General features: G+C 36.4%; 1 protein-coding gene across 1 annotated transcript in view; it reads right to left on the reverse strand.

The window, feature by feature from the left end:
* The window catches only part of LOC134543264 (protein unc-79 homolog), a 250,667-nt gene that overhangs the window by 193,186 nt on the left and 31,452 nt on the right, over nucleotides 1-26,029 (reverse strand). Inside the window, exons 6-16 of the mRNA XM_063388179.1 lie at nucleotides 24,599-24,784; nucleotides 23,068-23,297; nucleotides 21,221-21,435; nucleotides 11,994-12,247; nucleotides 11,251-11,389; nucleotides 8,208-8,384; nucleotides 6,393-6,516; nucleotides 5,388-5,538; nucleotides 4,371-4,513; nucleotides 1,439-1,660; nucleotides 569-715 (exon numbers count right to left, since the gene is read on the reverse strand). Of these exons, the coding sequence (XP_063244249.1) occupies nucleotides 569-715; nucleotides 1,439-1,660; nucleotides 4,371-4,513; nucleotides 5,388-5,538; nucleotides 6,393-6,516; nucleotides 8,208-8,384; nucleotides 11,251-11,389; nucleotides 11,994-12,247; nucleotides 21,221-21,435; nucleotides 23,068-23,297; nucleotides 24,599-24,784 (1,988 nt within the window). The remainder of the gene's footprint in view (nucleotides 1-568; nucleotides 716-1,438; nucleotides 1,661-4,370; nucleotides 4,514-5,387; nucleotides 5,539-6,392; nucleotides 6,517-8,207; nucleotides 8,385-11,250; nucleotides 11,390-11,993; nucleotides 12,248-21,220; nucleotides 21,436-23,067; nucleotides 23,298-24,598; nucleotides 24,785-26,029) is intronic.

Consider the following 26,029-nt stretch of genomic DNA (forward strand, 5'->3'; position numbering starts at 1 on the left):
TTCATCAGACAGACGCATGCAGGGTAGATGCTACCAGCACTGAACCATTCCAGGTGAACTAATCTTGTTCACCCTGTCACGAACACAGCTGAAATATTCCTATGACTGTGGCAGTGAGAAGACGGCTCATGACAGGGACAGCGAAGCTTGACAAAGATTCTGCTTGTCTCTACTGATAAAGATAACAATGAAGGTAAGGTTTTAAATTACACATTCATGCACAGAGTAATGTTAAAATAGGTTTCAAAAGACTTGGATACCGATTTTGAACTCATATATTTGAAATTTGAGTCATGATGGGAATTGGGATTGAACCTATGACTTTTGCCAAGCAAGTATGACACATTGCACTTGCGGACATGCCTCTGAGGACCTACAGCCTTCAAGGATAGCCATGATAAATGGCTGCAACTCGGGTCGAGGATAGAATAACACCACATAGCACAATGCCTACACTGCTCCAACAGCGGACGAACATTCAAGATGTTTTGTTCAAAAAGTCAACTGGCATGATTATAAAGCCAATAAATTCACAGCTATTTATGAGTCAATCTGTAATGCAACTTACTCGAGGCATGTGAGCCAGAACTCCGCCTACACTGTGACCCTCTGCAATGTTGATCACTGAATCCTGTTTTGTCTCGGCTTTCTTCTCTGATTCTGGAGGATTTTTGGATGTTTGGAGATTTTCTTCTGTTTGCTCATCAATCTGTGGCTAAAAAATAAAGTTATGAAATAATTATCATTACAAGCAGAACAATTAATGATTATGTACAACTTTACTATCTCAGCTGCAATAGTTTAAAAAAAAAATCATACAATTATGATACCACCACAGACATAATTTGGCTTTCAAAACACGTGAACTAAGAATGAAAACAGCCTGCATTTTGAAAATGAATAAAAACTATGCATGTAAAAGGAAGTTTGAAATTGGAATTTACATAAAAAAAAATCTAATTAACATGAATTGTCTGGTAACCATTAATTCAAATTGGTAATATCCAAACAATCATCTTATAAATACAATTCCTTGAACCTTAAATTTCTCACAGACATGGGTGTGGTCAGCTTGGGTGCTTGTTTCTGGGGTCTCTGAGGGGTACGGAATAAGACAAGCGGGAAACCCAGGGGTCCACCCTGGAAAATGTTTAAAAAAATTAAGTATTAGGCAATCCGAGGACCCTAAGCAGTTTTTGAAAAACTTAAATTCTTAAATAAAAATTTATGCTTATGAAAGGTAGACCCTAACACTAAAACTGATCAATATAATGGTCTAACATGTGTTTAAAGAGATGGCTAAAGTATAAATTTGCATATTCAATGATACTAAATTGAAATATTCTTAATCATATTAAGCTGGATAATTAAGTTATTACTTTTAAAAATATCTGTTTTGAGGGAATGGCCACAAGAAGCTGTTTGTTTTGCAACTCACATCGGGCGGACTGACGGGGTGGTCGGGACACAGCATCTGGACGAGGGCCAGAGCTAGCTGGTGCCACACCACGCAGGTCTCGCAGAACTGGCACTCGGGGCTGGTGGCGCAGGTGTGCACGCCCACCCACGACGTGCACAGCATGAACCTGAGCAGGCGGCACACGTCCTGGGCCAGCGCAGTGTGGATGCCTGCGTGCCGCTCCACCTCCTGCAGCTCCAGCTGCGCACCGCGCACCCACGCCGACTCAGCTCACCATCAGAGCATGGCCAGTCCCAAATAACAGCCCCTTGAAGCCCTTTTTAAAGCTTACAACTAAGGTTTTATCTCAATTTAAACAGTGATAAAATTTTTAAAAAAATTACACACAGTAGATACAGTTGCAATACAAATACAAAATAACAAAATTTACAAAAAATAACCAACTCCAAACAAAAGTCTCTCTGTGCCTGCGAGTGTGTGGTGTGTTGGTGTGTGTGTTTGTGTGTGTTGGTGTGTGTGTGTGTGTTGGTGTGTGTGTGTGTTGGTGTGTGTGTGTGTGTGTGTTTGTGTGTCGGTGTGTGGTGTGTCGGTGTGTGTGGTGTGTCCGTGTGTGGTGTCTCCGTGTGTGTGTTTTTTGTGTGTCCGTGTCCGTGTCCCCATGTCTCCGTGTGTCCATATGTCCGTTTTTGTGTGAGTGTGTGTGTATTGTTTTTTTCTTTTTTTCATCATACTTTTATTTAAGGGCATTATTTTAAATTTTATTGATACCTCCCCTACATTTGTTGTTCTGCGGCAAATATTTTAAACAGATATTCACGTAGTGTAATATCATGGGTGTAAATATAATATAACTACAGAAACTTGGTGCACAATTTAAGCCAGTTATATTACACTAAGTGAATACCTTGTAACAACCCAGATTACAGCCTTCCTCATTCAATCCAGCAATAATTGTTTGATATAAATTTCTTGTCATATTTCAGGTTAGGTTTTCAAATGATGTAAAGTTATTTTCAATTCGAAGTTAATGTGAACGTAATTCTCCGGGTTTTTTGTTTTTATTTTAAAAATTCATAAGTTTATTATTTCAAGTAATTTTTTTTTTGCTGGCTTCTTTGTGTAGGAAGGCATGCTGACGTGATTCTCCTTCGTTTTTTCCACGACCGAGGCTTTGTTTCACATGCTAGGCGTGTGAGTCACGGTCACAGGACTGTGAGAAAGAGACAAAATCGGTGCATCGTGGGAACAGAAGTAAGCATTTCGTGGGAGCTTCTGTTGCTATGCGCCGTGATTGGCTGAGAATTACGTCAGCGAGCCCAGGATACTGCCCGCACAAAGGAAAGGAAGGCTGTAAAGTCAGTCATTGTCTGAGCACCGTGCCGAGAGGTCGTGGTCGGGCGATGGCTCGCATCATTTAGCAATGTTATATTGAAGTACAACTTTGCGGCTACGGTCCGGGCGACACCTAAGAACTTTTTTTTTATTTCGGATATTTGAATTTATTTGAATTTATTTGACTGTAGTCATAGGCAAAGCCCACAGCAAGGCGACAAAGGGTTTTGTCCAGCCGTCGCTGCCCGGAACTTATCCGGGCAATATAATGTAATTTGTAATAAGTCTACGTTTTTTCTCCTTTATGGAGGTACCGTTTAATTTTTTTTTGTGTGCTCTATTGTATGGAATATAGTGTGATTTTTACATAAATAAAAAAAACAGGTAATACATCGAACATTGTTTATAAATTTTCTAATTTCTTCGTGACCTGTAACCTGTATGTTCCACTCATCACCAAATTTGAGATAGCCGGAGGTGGTAAGTGGTAACAACCTTTTTAAAAAATAGTGTCAGAACAACAAATGCAAGGGAGTTATCAAGTTAAAATAATAGAAGTAGCCCTTAAAAAAGTAATCATTAAAAAAATATATGAAATTGACATGTGAGTATGATGGGAGTATAAAGTATAATAGTTTGTATCCCCATTTATAAGTATTTTCTCATTACCAGGTACCAATTTCAGCAGAATCTTTCAGCAACATGTGTAACTTCTTTATGTTTTTAATAAGCAATTATATTGCCACATTAACCCAAAGCCTCCAAGGTAGCAGATGACTTCCAAAGGATTTGTATGTCTGCAAAGGTGCAAAATTAATATTTTCCGGTTTGAATATGCTCAGTTTTATAGACAACATACAAGAAACTTAATTTTGTAATTTCAGATATGTAGTGTTTCTTTATAACCTGCAGCATATTTTCATACTAGTCTTAACGTACACCCTTCAGGGTGCGAGTACAACCACCCAGCACATTCCAGCGTCGTCTTCTCAGTCTTCATACACCGACTAAGGCAGGACTTTGCAGATCACTGATAATGTAGCGCTCTAATTTAATAAACTCTGTAATCCTTTTCTTCTTATCCCCGAGGCCTGCCTTCAGAAGGTAGACTGTTTCATTAAATCATTGTTTATCCACAAGCTGGACTTTAATCACAAACTGCAATCAAGCATTCTATGGCCACATAAGTAGATCTGACCACAACAGAAACCGATTTTATGCCTAGGGCCTTTGACTGTTTTACAAGTAATAGGTTAACTGTGTAACTGTGCAAAATATGCTGAGCGAAATGAAGTGTATGTAAGCAAATACTATGTTTGTGATTAACCACTAGGGAGCCCTTGTCCAGATAACGGCATGTGAGACTTCCTAGAGCTCACAATAATTCAGTTTCATAGAGTAACAGAATCTAAGAGCGGGCCAGGTCTTTGTGAAAGTCAAGATACGAGGGAATTGATTCAAGTACCCGCATGGGCAACATCATGTCCTGAGCAAGAGTCTTACATTGGGTCTACATGCTCTCTCATACAGTAGCATCTTTAAGTCTTGACCCTTGGCTACCTACCACACTTTGATGTACACATGACACCTACTCACGATGACTAAAAATGGTTCAAACCTGTTTCAGCAACACATCCAGCATGAGAACACAGCAGGTCAGGTTGAGCTCCGCGTCAGTTTCAAACTCCATGTGCCGGGAGGTGGGCAGCTCATCATCCGACAAGGGCGATGTGTTGCCAGAGTCGTCTTCCACAACTGGGGCTGAAGAGAGAAAATATGTACATAAAACATGTGGCGGAAATTTTCAACAGAAGATTCAATTACATTCAGATCTTATTCAAATGTCATACATACATGGTGGAAATACTCAAATTCTAAATGAAATAAATAAACACCTTCAAAGTTAAAAAATTAGTAACTTAAATTTCAATAGTAATTATATTTACAGTCATTTAACCAGGCAAAGGTCATATGTGTATTTAAGTATCTCACTATTGATAATATAAACTGTCACCCCTCCTCTTTAAGCTATTAACTATAATTTTTTTTTTGGTTAAAAATATTTTGAGAGTTCATTTTTAAAAATTTGACATGTCTTTCTGACAGATAATGGTTCTTGTCAACCTTAGAATTCGTACTCTATACTCGCACACCTTGTCGCAAAGATGTTTACAGTTAAACAAGTAAGTAGTCATTAAAATAAAGCAAATCACTCTGAATACTGAATAGGTTACCAACAGCAGTTTCTTATGTCACCAAATCATCTTATGCACCAACTCTGAAGCCCAAATAGAAACCCACAGCTAACATGCTAAAAGAGGAATTTAATTTCTTCATAATTATTAAGTATCGGAACTTAAGGAAGTATCTGACTAAGAAGAAACTGCATCACAGAGATTATATTTTAGAATTACTGTTACCATCATCACAGATCACAGCAAGGTAGAATTAATTCTGTGTGTACAACCAAAAGAATCAGTGTGTGTGATAAAATGTCTAAAATCAACTCCTTTCCTTCCACCTCCACTGCTTATTTGTGAGGAGTGAAATATATAATGTTTTATCATAGTTTCTAGGCTAATTATTTAATTAGTCATGATTAGAAAGCTTTAAACTGATAATTCATATTTCTTACATATACTACTCTTTCTTGCACCATCTTCTTTCTTTGAAAGTTTGTCAGCTGTTAGCCTCTCTTTTGTTACAGCTTTCATTCCCTTGACTCCTTCACCAAAAATTGAAAACAGAAGAGTACGAGGGATGACAATACCCAGCATTGAGAGCACCTGCCAACAAACACTTCAGTCAAATCAGGGCATCTAGCCAAACCCACAAACAGAATTTCAACTTTCCCCTGACTTCCAGCTTCATACTAATTTTTCCCTGACCAAAACATGTTACATTTCTATAGATACCAACCAATTAAAATTTTTGCAGTAATTCCCAACACTGACTTAGCTATTCGTTACAGATTCTTCACGGTCTTAACAAAAATATTCATATAATAAAAATAAAACCTCAAAATTAATGTATCTCACATTATTCTTTTGGGCACTATTACAGATGTAATTCAGTCTCACATGACATAAAATGCAGTTCTGCTCAAAAATACTTGACATGTTAGCACCACAAAGACTGAACCCAAACATAATGTGCATGGCACAGTTAATGGGATAGTGACAGAGAACAAGCATTTGTCTAACTATTTCATTTATAGTCCCTGTATATTTCCATAACTAATGCTTCATTTACTTGATTTAAATTTCCAAGATGTACAAACTATTAGAATAGAATATATAGGGTATGCATGTTAACAGCATTTTTTTTTTTTCCTTTTTTCCTTTCTTTAAATAAAAGCTATTGGTTAAAGCAATATGAGACCAGGATGCTGGCCAGCTAGAAGTGTTGCTTGGATAACATCAAAAGTAGCAAAAAAGTACAGATTTTCACTTCACCAGATAATTTCATAAAATGAGCAAAACCACCAGTCCACTTCACAAACCAAATACAGTTGACGTAGACAATAGATTTATTTTCACTATTTTGGAGTCTGCTATTTAGAAAAACAATTTTCTTGTGTTTATCTCTTTTGAAAAGTGCACTATAAGACTTATGTTATAATATTAATGTACACACTTGCCTGAAGCCAGTGTAGTGCTTGTTCTTGTACTTTAGCTGTCGTTTTCTTGAAGCGGACTGTGATAAATCGGAACAATTTCTTGGTATCAAAGCCAAGGGGACTCATATCGGAGTCCAAAATTTTACTAAAAAACAAATGGAAGCACAGTCTGAATTCATGGTCAAACTGAAATCATTATACCATGACTATGAAAAAAAATGTTACGTGAAGATTTAGGTTAAGGACTGTGACAACTGGAAACCGTGTAAATAGTGAGCATGATGATCTGACAACCAAAAAAATATTTTCTATCATATAAGAAAAGGTCAAGAAGATGTATCCAAGGAAGAGGAAGCAACTTCCAAAGTGGGGAAAAAAGTAAAACAAGGAGCAAAGAACTATAGATAGAGAAAATATGTAACTAATCCTCACAAACTATTGTTAAAAAATATATGTTTGATGTTTATTGATAAATGATGCTCTTCCTTTTGTTACTGTTTATTAGTGTATGGCACTATGGACCCCTCTCTCCCATGAAAGAGGTTAAATTCCCGAAAATGCCTACCCCCTTCCTTCTGTGTTGAGCTAGATAGGCCCTCGCAATGTCAGCCTTTCAGTAATGAGAAATGGAAAATAGATTTGCATCTTCTTTGAAAGACATGAATGTGGCCACTTGGTCTTGGACATGGAAGTAGCACAACCTTGACCATCCACATACAATTTAATAACTTTGGTGTGGTATTTTATGATGATATTACATTGAGTGTACAGATGACGCATGGAAAATACTGCTTTCGGTTAGTTCACTCTCAGATAATCCACAACTTGACAGGCATTGTGGATGGAGAGGGAGGATGGAGAAACTCACTGTGCCCTTGAAGAAAGATCAGGGGGAAGTAGTTTTATAAACAAAAGAAGTTTAAATTTTTTATAAACTACTTACTTTCAACTTTGCTGCATAGAAAAGGTGAGCATATCATTAAATATGACAGATACAAAACATCAACTTGGGAAGGTTTTAAGTGTAGATAAAAGGGTAAAAATAAATCAGGCTTCAGCTAGTCAATCCATTCTTAAAATAGCTACCTATTTCCCATACTCCTCTGGCCACAGCAGCATGCAGTATAAATATCACCCAGTGTAGAGAATCCATGATTGAAAAATGAGTACCATTGGAGGCGACAAACTATCACATAAGACAAGTATTAGCTTCAAGCCCTTCAAACTTGCATATAAAATTATAATCTAATATGCATTAAACAGGGAATTAAAGGTCTCAGGCCAGAACGTAAGAGGGTGTGAAAAAAAGTAATAATAATTTAAAAACATAATAATACAAGGTAGGTCTGAACCTGAAGTTTTGACAATTAAAAAATTAAGGTACATAATATAATTCATTTAGATTATTGGCATTTAAATTACCAAAAAAACCAGAGAGCCAGCCCTTTTCTAATGAGTGAGTGATACAGCGAACTTACTTTTGTGCATTATGTGAACACATTTACACTCAAGCAGGTATTAGGTACTTCCCCGTGGGTTTCTTTAAAATACACATATCTTACTCAAACACCTGAGATAAAAATCAAATTACCTTAAGTAGTTGCTAATTATGTTTTGTTTTTAATTAATTTTTGTTTACTGACTATATATAAATATATCCAATGCATAAAAACTGGCTACATTTCATTTTTACTTAGTTATTAATACTTATATAGGAAAAACTTCAAATAAGGTATCAAATATGTTTAAAAATTATTGTACAAACATTGATAAAATATGTAGAAATTATTAATTAAATTTTTATTTTAGCAATCATATAAAGAAAGTTTTCAGTACCTTAATAAAATTTTCAGTTCGTTTAGTTCCTTCTCTGGGACATCATTTACCATAGCTTCCAGCCAGTGAGGCATTACATAGTCCCATATTTCCAATGATATAATGTCATATGGCACAAGGCAAAACATTCTGTTTAAACCTTCTTTAAGATGGATAGTCCGAGACACCAAAGTATCCCTACAGTAATTTAAAAAAATATTAGTGACAACTCAATAGTAATAAAAACATATGATCCATTATTTCTTTCTCTCAAGTAGCCCGTACGTACATCATGAGGTTTTTGAATTAATGTTAACATTAATAACTAAAATGTATTTGTTTTAATGCTTATAATGTGTAAAGTTGTACAATTAAGAGTTTTGTTGTCTAAAAAAAAAGTTCAAATTGATTAAACTGATTAAAGTAAAATTATTTTCTTGAAAAATTATTTTGTTGGAATAAAAACTATCACACTAAAATGTAATTGTTTCAGCTCAATTTGCTAATGCTGTGCCCCTTTTTGAATGTCAATTCTTTGAATTAAAAAAATATATTGCATCAGCAACCAGGCTTTCCTGATTTCAGTGCCTTCTACATCGTACATGATTACACAGCACTTTGTACACAACACATATGAGGAAAGCAATATCCAACTAGATACATAGCTACATTAGGAAGGAAAAGCTACTTTAATGGATTTGAAACACAAAAAGAAGCTTTGGCCACATAAAACCAAAAGCAGAAAAGACAAGGTATATACATAAATCTGCAATAAAATTTTCCTGATTTTTCCCTAAATCTCCATGACCAAAATTTCAAATTTCCCTGACAATATTTTTTTAATAATTTACCTATTTTAAAATTTTCAGAAAGAAATAACAAAAATCCACCATCATTCCCATAACTGGCCTACAATTTATAACGGTTCGTTATATACAAAAATAAAAAGATGTTAAGCGCCGATTGTAATTTTTGTTTTATTTTTCCAAAATAGAATGTTGAACAGACGAATCCAATCACTTTCCAAATCTTTTTCAACTCATTCAACACGTCTATCTGCCTGTCGAGAAATGCTCACAGCTCGGGCGATGAAAATTAACGAAAATAAACGTAGCTTAAGTCCTTCAGTAACATCTTGCTGTAAGTACACGAGATCAGTGCTGCCTCAAATTGGCCGCACCCAGCGAAAATGAATTTGGCCACGAGCCAGACGCCGACGTCGGTAGCCGCAATTTCTAATTAAGAAAAAATGTCCGAAAAATTTCAAAACAATAAATGATTAAACGGCATGGCTCGAGCTACCGACATTAAATTTTCTCTTCCACAATTTCTACATAATTTGCGAGAAGCCACCGAACGCACCCTCCTGGTGCAGCGATCGACAGACGACTGATGAAGTCATGGCACTGTGTCCTTCACGCAGGGAGGGCAGTCACATGACCTCACCGACCAATCACACACACGCTTCATTCACACTAGACATCAAACACCAATAAGAATACAGAAAATATACACTGAAAACCATTTTCATACACAGAGCCAGGGACTTTACATTCTCTCTCTCCCACATCGTGAGACAGTAGTTATCACTTAGTTCCCACGACCAGTAGGGAATCCCAGCTTTTGTCTCTCTCTTACTGGAGAATCACTGTTTCTTTCTCACTTGCACTTACAGGCCTCTTATGCCTCTCTCTTTCTACACATCACCCCAGACACAGTCCCGTGTTCTATAACTATTATGCAACACAATGAAAATTAAGAACAGCAATCAAAATACAAATTACTTGACAAAATTCAACTTATTTATAAAAACCTGAAAAAGTAGGCCAAAACAGGCAAAAATCTAGTACAGAGACTTATTTGTGAATAATTACAAAAAAAATATTAATGATTTAAAATGTCTGTAAAAATACATTGTACATTCTTAAAACATATAGTACGTGCAAATATCCACCCTGAAATACATAAAAACGATAAAATATTATTAGAGAGACTTTTTAAGAAATGTTTACATTCATGAAAATAGTTTAAAAGAAAAATATTTAGCTAGGAGGGCAGGAGTCTTTTAACGTTACAAATTATATACCAAAAATTAAAATTCAAACAGAACCTCGAATTCACCATTTTATAGTGTGTATGACAATGCACTAAAACACTAATTGAAAAAGAAAAAAAAAATGAAAAGGCAGTCATAGGACTATCGACAGAAGTGAAAACTTAAAATTTTGTTTTTAATTGTGTAATATGACCATTTCTACGTCTAATGTACATATGATGTCAGCATATCATTTATCCTTACATCATTTTATAGTCAGAACAGATGTCAGTGGTATGTCAAAATTACGTAAAAATTCATTACCTAGCTATGAGTGACGTCAGACCTAGGTCATGTGTTCACTGGAAAATGCACAGTATACACAAATTAAACTTTTAACGTGGTCAATTTAACTTCACTTACTGCTACTACAGCATGTCGGTGACACAAACTCATAAGATTTTATTTGTCCAAAAAGAGTCCAACACGCGCATGATACAGTCAAGTATATACAATGTATTAGTGTATATATGCATATAAATGTACACAGGCGGCTGTGCGTCAACAGACTGGCACAACACATCACTAGCATGTCGGTGACGCGAACCTGTAAGTTTTGCCCCTACCAAAAATCACTCAACACGGCTTAAGACGTTTACACTTCAAAAATTTTTACAGTCTAGGTGATGGCAGAATGGTGCATGAAATTTTCCCCACAAATTAATACCACTGCGGAATTTCCCTGACTTTCCAGAACGTGGACAACATGAAAGACGCGAGCATTATTGACAAGTAGAGCACAATCACCAAATATGATTCATTTGAAAACCGCAAGGGTTAAAATAATTTTTTTATTGGTTGATTTGATGTGGAATAGCCCACTCAACACTGCTTCCCCGTTATCTGCTTGCCTCAGTAACCAATGCCTGTCTGCGAAGACAGCACATCGTCAGTTCACATAGTGCATTGGTGTTCTGAGGTGCGTAGCCTACACGAGCTAGAGGTCGACAGGGGCATGCAGAAGCTCACCAGTGTCCACCGACACGAGCGTAGTCGGGCGGGTGTGGCAACAGACATGACACGAACACCTGAAAGTGGGAGCTGCACACGTTGGCCAGCCAGCCACACACAAAATCCTTTTTCAATCGCTCCAAGGTGTTCTTCTCATCTGCAACAGAACCAAGTTATTCATTTCAGACTAACTTACTCCATATAAGCAAAATATTAGGTAGTAGGTAAATACATATATGGTTTTAAATCTCATCTGCAGGGTCAAGATTATATGGTGAATCGTGATAAAATCAAAATAACACTAAATGTGAAGTCAATACACCTCATTACACCAAAATGGGAGTCAAGACACACTATAACACCGAAATGAATGTCAATTCACCTGAACTACCTAATTTTGTCTATTAAAATGTAACATTCAATTCTTTTTTTTTTGCTTTACTTCTTTAAACATTCAAGTATTATGGGAAAGTGAAGACAGTAAAGTAAAAGTTACCATTTTTTTTCCCCACTGCAAATAAAGTCATGTTGATTTAGTAGTCCCAAAAATATTGTTTCTGGTTTTGATACTCCATTCATGCATTTACCGGGAGAGGTTTTGGAAATCCATGGGAAACAAAAATGAAGGAAAATAGATCGGGATTCGACTCGAGTCCTGCCAAATATGAGTCTGACCTTTCACCATTGCTCCACTTCTCTGTGTTGATAAAATATCAGGAAATAAACATACAATCAATGTATAAGGAAATGTATATTTCTACCTTCGAAGGAGTATGAAGTAACATCAAACCAATGGAATAGCATGGATAGCAGTCTTCCGAGAATATCTATGGGGGTTGCCTCGTTGGGAGTGCACAAGCCAACGAGAAGCCACACTCCGTAGCGTCCCAACAACTGCCTCTCTTCTACTGGGAGGGAATCTGAAGTTGACACATTCAGAAGATCTGGCTTTCCTTGGATGTCAGCGGGATCTTTGAAAGTCTCCACAGATATGGGCTTGGCCTCTTTCAAAAGACTGTGCAAAAGAAACATGTACCGTAATTAAAAGTCAGTTTTTAAACCTTACATTCATCAATTAATCATAATAAATCCACCAAATACAATAATTTCTTTCTGAATAAATGTTAACTCTTTTCAGACAGTAAGATATATTTTCTAAATCTTTTATTAAAAATTATTAATTTCTACCAAATCAAACAAAAACTAAAAATAACTTACAAGAATTTGACTAAATAAACTTTACAAATTTGGCCCATAATATAATGCTAACCATTTTAAGTAAATAGTCCAACAATAAACCCTAACATATACCTCCTCTATGATTTAAATAAAGTGATAAATTATAATATAAATAATTACGAGCAAATGAGTTACAACACAATATATTTTATTATGTATAATGTGGCCACAAAAGTGTTTTTTTAATAGTTTTTTATTTTTACATATTAAACAGTTATGTTTTCATATTAGAGCTACAGTCAAACCTCTCTGAAACGACCCCTCACGGTTCCCAGGAATAGGGTCGTAATAGATGTTTTCCGAAATTATCGAGTGGGCGCACACGAAGCTCGCCCGGCTGGCTGGCGGCAGCGGCTTCATGACACATAAGCTCACCCCTCCCTTCCCACGGTAATATTCTTCAAGGCTAGCTCATCCCTCCCAGACACACAAACCATCTAGTGTCCTCCCTTATAACACCCCAACTTCGCTCTCCTTTGAAAAACCTTCAGTGAGAAAATATGTCACTTTTCACACCAAGTTCGAGTTCAGTCATCTCTGGCAAGGAATTTACACGCTTTCAAACTTAAATATAAATGTATTTTAATAGTAAGGGTCCTATGAAAAGGAATGTATCGAATAAAATCAAGCTGCTGTCACCAAACAAAGCATAAAATGGCCCAATGTGTGGTCGCTTCGTTATTGCTCGCGCGAGGGGCGAGACGTGGAATGTTAGAAGAAAGATAAATGAGGGGGAGACAGAAGGCAGCCAGTGTGTTTCCTGCGTGGGGAAGAAGTGGCGTAGTTTTTTTTTTTTTTTTTTTTCTGTAAAACAAGTCGAGGCGGGCGTTAATCCAGCATCCAGTCGGTCGCTGTGTACTATATCTACTCGAAAAACATAACATCTCAATTCATAACAAGCTTCCTTATAACCTACACGTATTGCCGGATGTTTTCAGCCTGATCCATGCAAGTTCTTTAGCCACGTTTTGAATGAAAACAACTGGCGGGCCAGTGTTATGCCCTGTTTTGCGGACACATAAAGCTTTTATTAATTTGCTGACAGTTTTAATATAGGCCCTATTTTTACTCTCGTTAAAATGAAGCAGATAACGTGTTTGTTAACAAGTACAAGCAGCATCCGAGATCGGCCGCAGCGCACGGTACGGGGAGAGGGTGAGCCGACTACCATGTTCACACGCTGCGGCCGGAGGGTTTATCCTGCATTGTATTAATAGTAATTAATATTTAATGGTATTTTATTTATTAAGTCATAATACACAAAATCGGAAGAAAAAAACCTTCATAAGTCATCAACAATAGTTCACAAATTCAAGCCAGAAAATATACCAAATCGGACTTCAAAAACTAAGCAAACATAGTCAACCGATAGTAATCAAAATCAAGAGAAATCCAGCAGGTAGCTTTGCCTTAACAGCATACCACACTAGACACTTGCAAAAAGCTAAACGTAAACGCGTTGCCACAAAAACCTTTATCTGCACCCTGCCGGCAAAGGGACGTGGAATGAGGGTTGTCAAGAGCTGACAGCGGTCGCCAGGAAGTGGTATCTATTTTTAGATATGCGCTGCCTACGGCAGTACAGCACTCTGCAAGAGAAACGCAGTAACATGCTACTCACCACAAGAAACTTATTTTCTGTCCGATTTTCTTCAGATGTTCGGCAATTTTTTCACGGTTCCTCGAAATCGGGTTCTAATATAGAGGTGGTCGCAATAAATGGGGTCGCAACAAAAAGGTTTTACTGTATTTAAATTTTATATTTGTTTTCCCAATATTTTCACAACATTCTCTGGTTAAATCACAAATAAAAAATATTACTCTAATTTTAAAAAAATTCTTTTAAAATATTTGTCTCAAAATCCCATTCTTTTTAATCAAGTAATTTATATGCATTATGTATGGATACAATTTGACCATAAATATTGTAAGCTTCCTTAAGTACAGTTCAACTGTTTATTCATATCTTAACCAAATGAACTTTCTATGGCACTCATATAGAAGCATCATTACCACATGCAAAGGCCTACAAAACACACTTCATCAAATTTGGAGTTCAGAAAGAATTCTCAGCACAGTTCAAAATAACACATCGGTAAACTGACAAAATGGGCATACCTTTGAATTGAAATTGAGGTAAAAAATAACCAGACACAGAACATAAATTATGGTTCACGTTTAAGGGGCCCGCCTCGTGGCCGATTTTTTTCACCGCTCGAGCTCAAGAGTTGTAGTTTTTCCTCCAAGCAGGGTGGCGAGTCGAAGAAACACTGCGCAGTGAGGAGGGCAGCTGGGGAGTGGGGGGGACACAGCTCCGGCCACCTTCCTCTTCCCTTCTTCCTTGACGCGACCTTGAACGCAACGCGGGAGGAGGGGAGAAGACAGACGCAGAGAATGAGAGAATGATAGCAGGCCGTGGTGATCAGGAACGTGTAGCTGGCGACCGCTCGCTTCCCTGTTCACAGCAATGCATATTTGTGTCCTGTATAATCTACACGCTAGGCTATCCCGTACAAGACGCACAGTATAAGCCTATATTACGCCAACAGTTTCCCAAATTATAATGCTCTATCTGCTTTTTATAGAAACACAAGTCTTGCAATTTTTAAGATCGATATAATATTACCTAAAAGTACAGACCTATTAAATTACTGGTAACTGAATGATAAAATTTTCTAGCTCTGCTTGAACCCAGTTTAATACATTTTCCTGTCATTAAACTTTAGTGTAGATTGAATTTATATCGGTTTAAAAAACCTTAATCTAAAGGGGAGTATGTGCAAGTAAAAAAGGTAAACATAATTTCTGATGAAAAATAATTTTTGGAATTGGTTTTTAAATGACTTTGAAGAAAACATTTTCTTTTTTTTTAATTTAGTTCATAACCTAATCTGGAACATATGTTTCGTACGTTGGCGTTTCAACTTCTTACACTTCAGAATTTAATCCTCCAGTTATTGTTTGTGTAGGTTAGGACCGCATATTCTTCATTTAAATTAAGCCCATTACACAGCTGCCAAGTTTATGCTATACCTTCAATTATACCCATAGGGATAAAAATGAGCAAAAGTTTATCTAGCAGAAGAGAAGAAATAATTAGTTACTCCATTCACACGATACCTAGAATACTAACAGAAAACCAGCCAACGCATTTGCCGACAAATCATGCTTTTTGGGCTAGGATAGACATGTTAATGTCCATTCAACCAATTACTGAAAATATATAAAAATCTCACGGTGTATTTAAAAATAATGTAACCTGGTGGATGAACTTGGTATTTAATCTTCCTGACTTCACTTGCAAAAAATAAAACAAATTTGTGCGGTATTAAAAAAAAACGAGCAATTGTAAAATTAATGAAGTTTGCTCAAATGTAGTTTATTTATTATATATTCATAAGATAACATAAATAAGACAGCTCATTCAACTAATTCACAATATTAAGTGTGCTATTTTTATTGTACTAATTCCAAATGGTCCCGATTCACATATTTTATACGCACGTACATACTGATTGGTTACTAACTTATTCTACTACTTAAAGAAATTGTAACTAACAATTTTCGTTAACAAGTGAGACAAAAAAACACGCTCAGTTTAATGTAGTAGTTCGCATAGTAAACAGAAATCTGAAGTGAAGGAAAACCATCACATTTTCGTTTAGACTAACAGGTGTGGGGTTTCTATGATTTGCTAAGTTTATTCAGTAATAATATATGGAGAGTAATTTCCTAATAAATATAGATGATTAATTATTTGTTAAAACTACTTGTATTAAACAATCAAACAAAAGGACTAAGCTATAAACTTAATGTTATTATAACAATAGGATAAACAAATAAAATATTTTAGTAGGTATTTGCTGTAAGCATATTTTTTGAATCAGTAATATTTTATCGAAAAAAAATTATATTCCATTACCTAAGTTGAAAAATAGCGCGCTTTATAGACGCACAATAAAGTCTATGGGATCTTTAGTAGGAGATTATGTATTATCAGTAGAGCAATGCTGTGACTATTTTAGTTTACCAAATATATTTCAGAATACTCCAATACCATAAAATTTCATTTGGGAAACTAATACGTTTCCTAATGTTTGCATAAGTTAATATATACAGGTTTATGTTCTTACACGCGGGTCAATCATCTTGGCAACATTGGCTCGTGGGTAAAGCAGAAAATATCAAACACGTTCTAGTACGGTTTTAGCTAATATTTTCGGTATGAAAACATTTATTCCCAGTTCCAAACCCCTTGAAAGGTTGCTGAAATGCTACCCACACGGGAGCAGGCGCGCTAACAGAAAATTTTTATGGAAACTGCTAAGGGAATGGGCATCGTAGTGGTCGCAATCATAAATGTATATATATATATATACATTTGATATGTAAATATGTGTATGCATTTACACATATATACATATAAAGTGTGTGTGCATATAAAACTAGATTTCTTATTGTTCATTTTTTTCCACATGTATTGTACAACTGTGGAGTTGGTTGAAAACCAGTGATTTTAAACAAGGGACCTTACAGTACAATAAGTTCAAATTAAATTTAAATCTACCAAATTTAGACCAAAATATCACTCACTCAGATTTACTACACCTCTAATTTAAGTCATAAACAGTAGGAAATCAGTCATGGCATATCTCATTTTTATGATTCATGCTTTGCCCAAATTTATGTTTCATAATGTATGTGGCAGTATTGTTTTGTTGTTTACTACATAATTGACACTCTACAGGTCCCATTTCTGTATGGTTCTAACTGCTACAACGACAAATATAATATGTGGTTACGCTAGATAAATTGTAATTATTTTGTATGCTTTAGCCCGAATCAAAAGGAAAGGAACTTGTGTGTCACTGTCATATTAAAACTTACTTAAGCTTTTCCTATTCAGAATTAAAGTAGTTCAATATTGCTGTATGCAAAGTTACTTGCTTACGCAATCCTCCAACATACACTGACTGAATTTCTTCATGGTACTTACAGGCATAGTTTTTTACTGTAACAATATGTAAAGCAAATTTGGTTGCGGACAATCCATTTATACAGAGAGCCAAGATGTTAAACATCAAAAATTACAACTCGATCACAAAACATACCACTCAGTCACACTCTTCTTGATAGAAGTGCCTCACGACAGAGGTGTAAGATAGCATAGTTCGAGATTCTCAGCCTGTACCTAATTATTAAGTGCACATCAAACTCGGTATATAGACAGATTTACTTGGAAACAATAAAATAATAATTCAGAATCTAAATTACAAACATTTCACAGTATTAACTTACGTGACATAGCGTTAGCCTAATAAACAATCTCTCCGAGCGACTGGCTCGGCTCGCCGGGCGCAGAGATGCATGACACAGGGCAAAGCACTCAAGGTCAAAATATCTAATGCGCATTATCTGTTTTGTAAAATGGCTGGCAGAAGATAAAAACAAAAATAATATACAGAATGAAGCACCCAGTGAAATACATTTTTTTAAATATAAACATTAATGTTTATTTTCTTATGAATAAAGTACGATTTTTAGAAGTTGAATAATGCTCTTAAGTTAGATGAAGTCATTATATTATTTTCAGCGAGAGCATTTTGAAACATTAGGCAGCGCAAGGAGCCCCGATATATTTGTATGCAACTTCGTCATATTTTTTGAATAGCCTACTATGTCACAATAAGTGGAAAAAAAAATGGAAATAAGAATGCAATTCGACGATATTATAAGGGTTATATATTTATGAGAATATTTTAAGGAAAAAATATTAACTAAATATTTTTGACAAAAACAATTTTTTTTTTTTGTGAAGACGCGTCGTAGATGGAAAAGAAAGGTCCATTTACAGTTTAAAAATTTTCATTACAAAATTTTAAGTTTTCCGTACCATGAAACAACTAGGGTCGGCGTTACATTCTACATCAGCATACAGTATGTGCGAAAGATTCATCCTTGGATCGTCTTTCATCAGATACACATTCCTAAAATAATTTCATTTCTAGTGATGCATTATTTTTAATTGCACGTTTCCTTTGAATAAGCACAGCAAGTTTAAAAGGAATGTTGCATCAAATTTACATATATACCTATTACAATAATTTAACGAACGATTGTTTCGTCAATAGGCCCTACACGTGTTATTATTACATTATAGGAAAGTTTCACAACAAATGCTGATAATCCTTCGATTGTTTAATATTAGTTATATAGAATACGTTATACATAAAACATGTAAAAACGACAGTGTTCATGAATATCGTAAATAGAAAAAACCTGATATAGCTACGACAACGGGCCGGTTTTATTAAAGCTTTAAAATTGTTATTATTATGAATATTGATGATAAAGAAGGTAAAAAAAATCAATTTTAAAATTTGAGATATTTGCTAAATATTTTCATTGCAGGGTTTTAGGTGGTAAATGTTTTTTTTTATAATTCCAAAGTAAAATTTAGGATTGCAGTTAGCATAGCATCGGTAGGCAACACGTAGTTCATAGTCAGCAGTCCGGAGTCGCCAGTCAAAATTACATAACATGACCAAGGGAGTATTTGATTAAACCACATCATCGCGAAAGATTTTGTGATAGGTGAAAATATTTTGGCAGCGGGCGGTCTGGCAGTCCGAAATGAAGTTCGATGATATCCCACTGCTCGACTGTCGACTGCTGAACTGCTGTCTGTGGAACAGTTTATCTCCGACTGCCGCCTGCCGGTTGCAAGTTGTCTAACTGCGGACTGCGCATTGTGAATAAGGTCCTAGACGCCGAAACGTCCGGCGTCGCCTCTTCGTAAGCAAAAGAAACTAAAAATTGAACATTTATATCCAAATGGTTTTATTCTGCGGGCTATAATGACAAAAATCTACTCAGGCATGCAGTCCGACTGTCGGGCTCGGGTGCTTGATGAGAATGTGACGTGAGACAAGTGGAACGGTATGTGCACAGACGATAACTTTTTTCCGCAATGCGTAACACACCAGCGCACAGAGAGGTTTAAGTGACACGAGATATTAGTATAAACACAGGGTCGTTTTTTTCTTATTTTAGCGGCGGCTACACATTACACGTCTCTTAGTAACCTGTGGAATTCGTCAAGGTTTTATAAGTAGCAGCGGCGATAATGCAATATGATACTTTTTTTGAACCGCTCTCACGGAGTTCCGTTTGTCAACTGTGAGTCTGAGCTTAGCGAGATTGACACATGTACGTCTGCGAACGCATACACTTCCAACTTCCAGAACCGCACGTATGTTGCTAGACTCCGACGTTTATGGTTTTAATCACCGGAAAAAAAACGTAGAAGTGTGTACTAATCGTACGGCCATTAATAACATGCAACAAATGCTATTTATGACTTATTATTCTTGTTTGCTGTATAAAATTTTTCAAATGTGTAGAGGTGTTCCCACTACAAACTATCACAGTCAGCCATGTACAGCCGGCAAAATACTATTTGTTTTAATTGTGACTATAATGACAAGCCTCTATGTCCAAATTAAACTTACACTGTCTGAAATACTGCAATATTTATGCATGTTTGCACACACCGAACAGTTTGTAGCTAATTGCTTTGGGCACCAAATTCTGCTTACCAAATAAGAACCACCCCCCCCCCCCCCCCCCAAAAAAAAGGCTCTTCTTATGCTTACGTTTATTCACCATTGCAGTTAAAAAAATACTTTTTTTAATGATACGTGAAATTCTTTATTTCAACTTGACGTTTTTAAAATGGTTAAATGCATTTTTGGTTAAAAGTGTCAATTGCATATAAATTTATACCATTAAAATATTAATGGCCACATATAAAATAAAATTAATAAATACGTAACTAACAAAGCCATATAAAATCGATTTGAATATATCACTTGTATAATGAAATATTACTTATGCCCAACGATTTGGCGTTTACTTCCTTTAATGGTTTTGTTCTTCTTCCGAGGTGCATTCTGTCGTAACCTTGCCTTGTGACCCCGCCTGCAGTCACGCTGAATTCTAATGTCGTTCGGCCTCAACACAACTAACTGTGGAATACGCGTGTACTCAGCCCGGTCTGGTGTCCACAGGCCCGCCCTAGCCGGGGTGGGTATTCAGTCCGGGCGAGCGAAGCACAACTGAAAGAGGACAGGAAGAAAGGCAGCGCTGAGACCCCCCCTTCCTCCTGCCTCGTCATCCAAGGTCAAGCGGCCGTGGCGGCACCACATACCGGGAAGAACATTCGCGCAGCACACGTCGTATAAATCACGGTTTTTCTCAAAATTTTCCATTGTGACCTAGTGCAAATTATATACGCAGCGAAAGAGAAAGGATTGGTGCACTATCCAAAAGTGGTTTTACGCAATAGTAATGAAAACTGTGAGCTTGGCGTGCCTCTGAAAATACGCTAATTAGGCTTATTCGGCATGCATTTACTAATCGACTATATGTCTGAGACATCTTAAACAACTTTAGGATCATGCCCGGTACCTTAATCTCTTTTATATCCGAAATCGGTAATCGCATGTCAAATAGTTTCGATAAAAACAACTAATTGTTAAACCCCTGCAGCTCACTTTGCACTGCATGTAGGCGGGCCCCGTAAGCACTCATAATCAAATGACCAGTACTTACAAAATAATACTTATGAAATGCTTGTAACTTAAAATATGTTTATATTATATAGTAGGATGAAAATTTGTAATTTCAATCCTCCCAACTATACAAACATTAAGGATGGAGTGAATTTCAGGATAACTGATCAATTTACCTGACAACGGACTCTACCATGTACGTCTGCATTTCAGCATTCATTTCGCCCAGTGGAGGCAGACACATGTGGAAGATGTGGTCACCTCCACGTCGGTTGTTATGCCTTATGTTGTGACACTGCTGGCAATAGCGAATAGGATGATTCCCATTGTAGCTTGCACATTCCGTAGAGAAACATATTGAAATGGCATACTTGTCTGACGATCGACAGTTCTGCAAAAATATCCACAAATTACATTAAAACGAGAGAAAAGTTTTTTACAAATGAAAATTGGCATAGTTAACATTTTCAAGACTAGCAAATTATACACAGTTTTAATATGCCTGTCTAATGTTCTGAATTTTTTTCAATTTAATATTAAAAATTTTGTAACAGCATTTTTATTTCAACATATAAGTATGTTTCATTGTTATAAAACTTTAACTCTTTCACAACATATCTCAGAATTATTTGGGATTGTGTCTGCATATTGTTATGAGAGACTTATGCCACTACCATTAACATGAGAAGCAAAACAGCTTCAAGGAGTCCGTCGCAACAATAAGTGCAATGTAGCTGACTGTCACAAGAGCAGCCGGCAACAATCCTCAAACCAGAACAGCACGCCATGAAATTGCAAAACATTGCCGAAGGCGCACTCTCCTCAAGGAACCAGATCAAACAGATGCTTCCATCCCTGGACGTTCACCTGCTGCCATCACCACGAGGAGCGGCGTCAAGCCTCGTTAACACCACTTCGCCGAGCATCAAACCCTGGCCGCTCGCTCTGAAACCTCAGCTCCGTTCAACGAGGTTCAGATAATACTTAGCAACGCCTTACTCTCTTTTTCTGTCATTTTAGTATACAACCTGTATAGTATATTGTCGCAATTGAAAATTTTCTAGGGTTTTTGAAATCAAATTTGGGGACTTTAATGAAGGACTCTGGGCTGGCTGCTCTGTTCACTCGTCGGCGCAAGTGGCGTGACCATGTAATTGGGGCACGGGGCAAGCATGGCGCACTGCAGGCTTGCAGATTGCACATTTTTTTGTAGTTTGTTTGTCCGGCTGTGCTCTGGCGCAGCCACTGGCCATGATTAGGAGAGCGCACTGTCACAACAGGCCGCGAGGTAAGTATCGCCATTTATTTCTCTCTAGAGATCTCGTACAGGATGACGGACCCATTCATTTCGATAGAATGAAAACTATTTTATGAAGTTAAGTGGTATTGTAAGAATAAACCTCTTGTTAGCCTAAGCGAGTATGTCCTCCGAGTTACAGTATGCCTCCCAATGAAGTTAAAGAAAACTCTATAGTTTTTGATTTGATTTAGTTTCATTTATTTTCATTTATTTATTTTTTTCTTAAATTCTTAACCACCGTGTGACTATTTAATCTATTTTATAGTGTCAATCTGTTGAACAACTATATAACCTTTATAATTTTAATGCCTCATATAAAATAACTAAAACCTACATGTCTTGCTCAATCAACCTCATAACACATCATACATTATGAGATATAATTACAAATCATAAAAATTAAGTTATGAAAATATAACAATATGCAATGGGTGCAAATGTTTTTATCTTAAAGTCCAGTTGCTGCCCGTATATAGCATACAAGTGCCGACTGACAAGATTAAAACTCAGAGCTTATATTATGCACAAGAAACATATTAAGAACTATACTCATACATGTATTGGAAGAAAGTTTAATTTGGCTATATTTAAAATAAACAGCATAAAAGCATATTACTTTTTAATGGTATTTCTTCAAGAACCGTTAGCATAATGAAAGTTTATATCTAGTGATAGTTCATCTCAAAAGTTTCGCATAGACTGTAACTGTGGCGTGCACTATACCTTGTTCTCACATGTCATTGAAACTTGCTGCATTGGGTGCAAGATATCATAGAACATCTGGTTGGGGTGTTCCCTGTGTATTTCGTTGGCGCACTCGATGCACAGGTAGAGTGGCGGGGACCGGTCGCTGGCAAACGTTATGGAGATGCAGTGGTCGTAGCACAGTTTGGCAGCCTCCGTGTTCCCTTGATTGGGACACATGTCTCGCTGACACACAAATGGCACCAAATCTGCACAAAAAATAAAGATTATCTTTCCTATCTACTCATCAAAATATTTCTTTAAATTCCTAGGGGTTTTCTAAACAATATACCACTTACTTGAAAATTCCTTTTTATGCAAGGGATTACAGCTTAGTTAGAAGAAAGATATTGGCAGTTTTTCTTTTGGGATAGCTTTGTATATACACAACATGCAGTTATTCAATTTTAAAAATCATAAACCAAATTGAAGGGAACCGGGTATCAGAAAATACAAAGGAGATGAAACCTTGCTGGAGAATACAAGAATTTTAAGTTCAAAACCGTTACATACTACAAAATGACAGGAGATTCATCTCCCAAATTTAAGAACACATCAGTGAAAAAAAAACACAAAACCACCATCATTGTACACAAAAAAAAAATCTGAGAAGCAAAAAATATGAAAACCTCCTTCAAACTTGAACAGTAAAGTGGAATGTAAAATGAGAAGATTTCGGGAACCTTCCTTTAAATGTAGCCAAGTCTAAAATGAGCTTACAAAAACTAACTAGAAGCAAAGTCCCCACTGTTTGGCCAATGACTCCAGCCAATCACCCAAGAAGTTCCTAGATTGGTCAAACCACCTAGCCAAACAGGAGGTAATTGGTCTATGATTATCAAAAGCTCCAACCAATAATATGCACATCCTACCCAGAAAAGGGTGTGTGTAACAGGGAAGGAAACTAAATAGAACGTATTTTCCTAGAACACTACCAAAAAACATGATACAGATGTTTTCATTACTACATGCGAAAAACCATATGTGTCACTTTTGAGTACGGTTTATAAACTTTGCAAGAAATGCAAAAGTGCAAGGTTGCAGCGTGCAAGAAACAGAAAAGAACACAGTGCTACACAAGTCATAAGACATCACCAACCCTTCAACTTGAAACTGCAAAATTATAGGAAAAAATTTATTTATTAGGCTTCCTTTTATAAATATTTTTTTTTAGTATGAAAGCATGCAGAATTCTTCATAGTTTGATTTAAAAGGGAAATTTGCTTACAATCTGCATAGTTTAGTAAGTAAAATTTTGATACAGTTGATAGCAAAAATTGTAGCCTTCTATGAACATTATGCCTGTCTGAATCTTTAAAATTTTCTGGAACACTTCACTTCAAATATTGAAGATGGAGAAGCAAGCTGAAAGGTAAGAAGTTAAAAGTTGGCTAAAGCTTGCATTGGGATTTTGTCTTGTGTAGTTCATAAACTGGTATTTGAAAATGTATTTGAATTTTTGCGTCATTTGTTTCTTGCATTGTTCATAAACCCAGCCTTGTACACGTACTTGTAAACTTCTGCAGCACAACTCTTCGATCAAATAAGTTGGGATTGAAAGTTGGCCAATAGTAGAAGAGGAGCTTGGCAGCTGATGCTCTGGCGTTAAGCGTTCCGTAAGCAATGACACACAGAAGGTCCTTCACAACATTCCTCTTGTAAGTCATCAGGCTCTCCAGAAGCTGGCAGTGGTGAGCTGGTAAACCAAAACAGACGTTTTATCACATTAACATTTTATATGTCAAAAACTGCAGGATTCATGTAGTTCAATTTCTTATTACAAAAATTAATGCACATAAGAGAAAATTGAAAAACATTCTACCAGCTGTCCCAACAAACATGTTGAAAACTAGACATGTACTTTGACATAGTTCAAGGCTTCACCTTCAAAGAGCCCTATATGTCATCATCCCTCACACCCTCACACCCCTCCTATCATCATAGCACTTTTGACCTCCCACCAGTGACTTGCGTGCGACATGTTTTTAAATAGCATGGTACGAATACCATAACACAGCCTTGTTCTCTTAATAACAGTAATTCACATTGTAAACTATCTTTCTTCTACCCCCAAGTATATATGTTATTTCAGGATCCCGCAAGCATAGTATGTGTCTATTTTATTTTAAGTTGTAACTCTGCAGCAATGTACCTGAATTGCTGCAACATCACAAAAATCCTGCTCTCATTATCAATAACACTTTGACTGAGAATGTTTTTTTTTGTCCTCATGTTTCTTCTAATTAGGTGTAGTAATTTAAGTCATATTGTTTGTGCTGTAATATTATTATTGAGTTGGGTTAGGTTCTATATAAAGCTGAATGTAGTGTGTCTTATTCATTGTAATTTACTTAATCACTTAAAGTTAACATGTGTATTAATTACGTTTTGTCAAATTTTAAAGCATATTCTTTGCAGTCAGACTGTGTAACATTCTAGAACATTCTAGAAGGTTTCAAAAGAAAGGAAGACAGGCGCGAGCTCTATCGCCAGCAAATTATTTTTCACGCCTCAAGTTAGTGCGTTGTTGGAAAAATCCCAGCACGTGGGTGCATGACTGCGCAACAATAGACTGGAACTTTGGCTGGGCGCTGCCTCACCAGCCTTGAGGTGGTGTGATGTGTCTTCCCAGACTTTTATAGAAAAACATTTTTCAGTATTTTTTCCTATATGGTCAGGTACTGAAAACTGTCTTGTCATTGGTCAGTTGGCCCACGGGGTTGCCTCCCTTTGTTTCTAGCTTTGTAAAAACAAAATCGTCCCAAAAATAAAATAGTAAAATATTGTCCCTAGTGATAATGTTGAAATATTACAAATTATCTTTGTACAAATAGACAGTAAGTACAGTAAATAAAGAACAGAATGTTAATAATTAGTGATCACCTCCGGAATATAGTAAGAAACAGTAAAGGAGTCTACATTACAATATGGTTTCAAAACA

This window comes from Bacillus rossius, chromosome 1 (genome assembly GCF_032445375.1).
Source record: "Bacillus rossius redtenbacheri isolate Brsri chromosome 1, Brsri_v3, whole genome shotgun sequence".
Lineage (NCBI taxonomy): Eukaryota > Metazoa > Arthropoda > Insecta > Phasmatodea > Bacillidae > Bacillus > Bacillus rossius.